At 33.8% G+C, this 6,000-nt stretch overlaps 1 protein-coding gene across 1 annotated transcript in view; it reads left to right on the forward strand.

The window, feature by feature from the left end:
• Positions 1 to 4,016, forward strand: part of LOC129232055 (protein spire-like) — a gene marked incomplete at its 3' end in the record, with an annotated part of 50,986 nt that extends 46,970 nt beyond the window's left edge. The window contains exons 12-13 of the mRNA XM_054866291.1: positions 3,141 to 3,275; positions 3,915 to 4,016. Coding sequence (XP_054722266.1) covers positions 3,141 to 3,275; positions 3,915 to 4,016 — 237 coding nt within the window. The remainder of the gene's footprint in view (positions 1 to 3,140; positions 3,276 to 3,914) is intronic.
• Between the last annotated feature and the right edge of the window lie 1,984 nt (positions 4,017 to 6,000).

A 6,000-nucleotide genomic window follows, 5' to 3' on the forward strand; every position in this document is an offset into this window, starting at 1 on the left:
GCTGTACCAAGTGCCCACAACCCTACTAATGTAGTAATTTTTCTTCCCAATTAGCCTGAGATTTAAATAGCGTAAAACAATCGCCCTTCCTCCTGCCTTAACCCATTATCATCTTTCATATTGATAAATTTAAACAATTGAATCATGTCTCCTATAACCCTCCTTTGCTTCAGGCTGTACATTAGGGTGGGCCGAAAAAACTTTTTTTGGAAATCTGTTTTTGGATAGTGCGGAAAAGTTGCTATATGGGCCCGTTATTACCCATAAAAAGTTTCGCTAAATTTGTTTAATATTTAACCAGTGCTATTTGACCTTGAAAAACTGGAAAAATGAAAAAAAAAAAAAGTAGTTTTGAAATAAGTACTGAAATGTTACGCAATACGTTACTTAGAAAAAACAGTGAAAATTCAATCAATTTTATGCGACATTTGTACGCCAATTTAAAAAAATTCACACACTCAAATAAAAAATAGTTACATAAGATGCTAATTTTTCAATCATCGGTTCCAATTGTTTCTCCTGGATAATAAACGGCGCTCAACTGCTTTTATTACTCGTCAGATTATTTTATAACTATTTTACGAAAAAGAGAAAAAAAGATGCCAGAAAATCGAATCAAGTGATGTTTAGGATGAGAAAGACATATCAGTACCCAGCACAAGTGGATTGAGGGTTAAGGGAAGTCATATTACATTGAATGAACCTGAAACAGAGCTTGAATTAGGAGAAAGCACAGAAAATACAGATGACGATTTTAAATTGAATTATCCGCTTTCAAGAAAACGCAATCGAACTGATGCGCCATCAGCAACGACAAGTCAAATGAGAATTTCTGTGCCTCATACAGCTTTAGCAGCAGATCTAACTGGCGCTTCAAATGGAGCAATGGCTAAAATTGCTACAGCAATTCTCGCTGATTTCGACCTAGTTACTCCTAATTAACAAAAATACGTAGTATTGATAAAAACAAAGTAAGAAGGGAAGTCGATAAAAAAAAGGAGCGAGCTAAGAGAAGGGGATTTAAGAGCAGTTAAAGGGGCAGCTATAAACAGTTTGTATTTTGACGGCCGCAAAAATGACACCCTTCAAAAGACATTTGACCATCAAAAATTAGCATCTGAAGCACATGTAGCAGTGATAGAAGAACCAGGTAGCTAGTACATCGGTCATTTATCACTAACAGTTGGTGAAAGTGCAAAAGAAATTTCGCAAGGTATTATATTCTTTGCAAAAAAGTATAATATGAGCTTGTGCTTAACTTATCGGTTATTGGATGCGACGGAACAAATGTAAATACGGGATGAAAAGGTGGAGTAATTCGTTTACTTGAGACACATCTCAAAAGACCTTTACAGCGGAACATATGTCTGCTGCATTCTTTTGAGTTGCCACTGAGGCATCTTATTCTGGAATTGGACGGTTGCACAAAGGGGCTACATTCATATTCTGGAACAATCGGACAACTTCTTAGAGATTGTGAAAAAAAATCCGGTGGTCAAATTTGATAAAATTGACTGCAATCTTCTGGTTTTGGACATGGAAGATATAAAAAATTTAAGTACTGAACAACAACATTTGTATAGACTGTTTGTCTTGCAATTTGTCTTGCCGTAAAAGTTGGTAGTTGTTCTTCTAGCGTGGCTGACAGTAGCCCAGGCAAACTTAATCATGCACGATGGCTGACAACTGCAAACCGTTTGTTACGCTTGTATATAGGCACTCCAACTCCATCAGAAAATCTTACAATGCTTGTAAAGTATGTAATGTTAGTTTATGCTCCAATGTGGTTTGAAATAAAAATGAAACCAAACTGCCAGTATGGTGCCCAACATTTTTGGAAAATGATTTATCAACATTCAGGAGATAATTTTCAAAGTTCTCTCAAATAATGCATATTTCGCTCATCCTGAACAGCTACTGTTGACAATGCTGTTTTACTTAAGAAAATACATTCTGGAATTAGCTGTTAGGAGCATTCTGAACTCTAGAAATTAGAAGATGAAGAGCTCGGATAGTGTACGATTTTTTAAGCGTCCTAAACTCAATTTTGAAGTTGTTGATTATATAGATTTAGTTGATTGGGCAAACTGTGTTGTAACAGAGCCACCTCTTACAATGCACTTTAAAGACCAACAATTGAAAGAAAAGTGCAAAGAACAGCCTACAGAGTTCACTTTCGAGAAATTTCTCTGTCACACGCAAGCTGTGGAACGTTGTGTGAAACTAATAACCGAAGCTGCAATAAAAGTTTGTGATGAAACTGCACGAGATGGATACATTCGAACTAAACTTCAAGCTAGGAAAGAACTTCCATCATTTGATAACAAGGGACAATATTATTCCAAAAAATAATATTCATTATGCATGAGGTATTATAATCAAATTTGAAGATTTCTTTTTCAAAATTTTATTATCTCTGTATGTAATTCTAGAAAATGTATGATACTATTGCGTGATAATTACTATGATTAATAGTGCTATTTAATTAGTCTATGATTTACAGTAATAAAAATAATTTTCACATTGGTTTTTAAAGAAATTCAATATTTTTTCATTTTTCTCCAATTTTTGATGTCGGAAAGGAGCTGTTAAATGCTCATTAAAATCAATGAAACATTGTATGGGCTCGAACTGGCTGATTATGTAACATTTTCGGTGCATTCTAGCAAAATATTTGGAATTTACTTTTTAAAAAATAATTCCACAAAAATTGATTTTTCTCTTTTTTTTTTGGTTTTTCAGTATTAAATAGCGCCAGCTAGATATTTTTTAATATCCAAGAAATTTTTTGTGAGTGCTAACTAGCTCACTACGCAACTTTTGCGCGCTATCCAAAAATTGATTTCGAAAAAAAAAAAATTTTCGCCCCACTGTACATAAGTCTTTTAAGACTGGCATCATAATCTAAAACTAAAAGTCCTCTCACTATCCTTCTTTGTAGCTCTTCTTTGAACCCTTTCCAAGAAGGGATACTTTTCTCCGCACACACCCCACCTCTTAGCCGTAGGCCTTAGGTTCCACCGCCCGGGGGGTCCGCGTAGCGGGCCCCCCGCACGGCTGGGTGCGGCCAAGAAGGGATACTAGGTTACTTCAAGTTCAAGTTTACTTTTTAACAATCCTTGTTTTCCTTTTACATGCAGTCTCAATGGCAGTCCTTGGAGTGCCTATCCCTAACATTAGAAGAAGTGGTGCATATAAGGAATGTTCTCACAAAGGCAGAGCTTGAGTCCGTCATTGTAGACCAAGCCTTATACGAGGATCTCCGAAAAGGAAAGGTAAAAAGATTTTTTTCAATGCTAGATGATGTTTTTGTATGCTGTAATTGTGAGGGCTGCTTTTGTTTTTAACCTTCAGAAAGCTATAAAAGAAAGACGGTTTGATATTTAAAAATATATATACATATATTACCAATGTAGAGGGTAGGGGTGTAAAGATTATTTTTCTATATGAGATATAAAGATTATTTCCCTCTTGATGATTGAGGCATTTGTCGTATCTGTGAGAAAGCTTCGAAATACCCTTCTCGTAAAATGTTGCCAGCAGTGATTTGAAGGGATTTGTGTTCCTTGTCGTTTTGTTATCATGCCAAATTGCCATAATATAATTGGTTGCAATGCTAGTGTAGAATAAAAAAACGCATTTTCATCAGGTGAATGTTTCACAGATTGAAATCGAAAACAAAACTAGTGCAAGGCAGATCTTAATATTGTAATGAAGTTTTTTTTTTTTTTTTGAAATATATTTTTAGCTTTGTTATCTTAAATGCATTACAGTTTTGAGCGAGTAAGCTTCTTTAGCTGAGTTGTTATTTTACAAAATGCCTTTAGTTTCAAAATCTCCATGTCCTGTGTAACTTAGTACTTATATAAGAGTTTCTCATAGGTGTTTTTTTTTTTTTTTTTTTTTTTTGCCAGGTGTGCTTCACATGCAAACAAGTGAGATTTTTCTTTTTTGGACCTTGGGGTGTCAAATGCAAACTGTGCGAAAGAACAGTATGTGATAAATGCAGCAGCAAGGTGCGTTTTTTTTTCTTATTTAATAATAATAAATACATTGTGTGTGTATGTATTGTACTGAATATGCTACTGTCATGCTTTTTATTTAAAAACATTTGGGTGATTCTCTAAGAACCTGGCATTTTCCAATCAAATTTTTTAAATAGAAATGCTTAAAAAATTATGAAAAAAAATATACTTTTTCTTTGTTGGGAACTTATTAAGAGAAAAATAGAGGGAACTCACTTTAACTATGCTACACCCCTCAAAACGGGGGCGAATTTTCACACACCAGGAGAGAGACAAGCAGTACGAGGAGAGTAACAGAATGAGTTTCACCAAATTTAAGTGTAGCAATGAAGAAATAACTGTAACCTAAATCAAAAAGTGTTTTATTGCATGAAAAACCTCCCTTGATGCCCAGTTCCAAATTGCGAACATCTTTTTGAGTCCCAATCTCAGTTTTTCCACATTATTCACTCTGAATAGCTTACACTACGAATAACAAAGATATTTTAACAGAAAAAAAAAAATTAATTGCTATACTGAAATTCTAAACTGACAAATTAATAACAATTTCCCATTGAGTTCTATTGTTTGACATTTCTAATCATCTAATTAAGAAAATTATTTACCTAATTCTAGAAAGTTGTGCTCTAATTTATCCAGGGCCGGATTTAGGGGAGGGCAGGCGGGCTACTGCCCCGGCGCCTCCATAACGAAGGGGCCTCCACAATAAATTTTTTACAAAATATCCTGACTTTCATGGGTCGAAAATATCGGATATATACTATATATCAAAATATTCGGATATATATCAAAGTATCGGATATTTTCGAACCCTGATTAGGGGCCTCCATTCCTTCATTGCCCCAGGGCCTCCACACTTCCAAATCCGGCCCTGAATTTATCAAAGTCACAGAAATTTCAAGCAACTTCATTTACCTATTCCAGCAATGTTGAAATTAAAAAATGTATAACCAACAAATATCTTTTTGAAAAATTCATCTGAAAAGGAAAAAAAAAACATAAATAAACAAATAGAATTTTCAACCGCTACATTTTTAAAATTTAATCTTATTCATCGTTTGCCAATTTCCACTTCTTTTTTTTATCATCTTATTTTCTATCTAATGTATTGAAAATAAAATCTATTCTACTGAATGTATTACAAGTGCTTTGAAAATAATGCTAAAAAAGCAAGGTTTTATTTATTTATTTTTTTTACGCCTGGAGAAGGATGTTTTGCGCCAGAGTATGATTTTTTTTATGCCAGTAGAATGAATTTTTCCTTCCAGTTTGTCTGTTATGTAGGTTGAGGATTATGGTTAAGGTAAAGAATGTTATGTTTCTATTCTGTCCTCTTAATTCAACTATATACTATGAGTAGCATTTTTTTTCTTTTATTTAAAGCAAAAATATGGTAATGGCACCAGTAACAGACATGTTAAGACATCGCTCTCAGGTTAACTTAATTTTCTGAGCCTTTTAATGTATTTTGACTTTTAAAACTATTTTTCTTCCATGCAACAACATCTCATCTAACGTTGGGCTGCTTCCGGATAATCTGAATCAGTCAATCCTATTTTTATTTGCTAAATTTCGAAGAAAGCTCCGAACCCCAGTAACAGACAGCGAAAAATCTGATGATACCCAGTAACAGACAGGCTAAAAGGATGAGTAACAGACAGGATGAGCAATAGAGAAAATTCTATTTTACTCTTAAAAATTTGTAACCGTTCTTTGTTTCTAGTACAAATTCAAATGAACAATAATTGAGTGGTGAAAAACAAATAAAAAAGAAGTTTAAATTGTAAAAATATTTAAATTAATTAATTTTTTAAAAACTTCTCATAAAATTAAAAAAAAAAAACCCAAAAGTGGGCTAAATAATAAGTTTTTTCAAAAAAAAAAAAAAACCCATTGGGTCCAACCCAATTGGGCCCAATCTGGCCTGCCTTAAATTCGTGCATCAAATCTGCTATCAACTGCATACCTTCAGAAA

The sequence above is a fragment of the Uloborus diversus genome, unplaced genomic scaffold, assembly GCF_026930045.1.
Source record: "Uloborus diversus isolate 005 unplaced genomic scaffold, Udiv.v.3.1 scaffold_1014, whole genome shotgun sequence".
In the NCBI taxonomy this organism is placed as follows: domain Eukaryota; kingdom Metazoa; phylum Arthropoda; class Arachnida; order Araneae; family Uloboridae; genus Uloborus; species Uloborus diversus.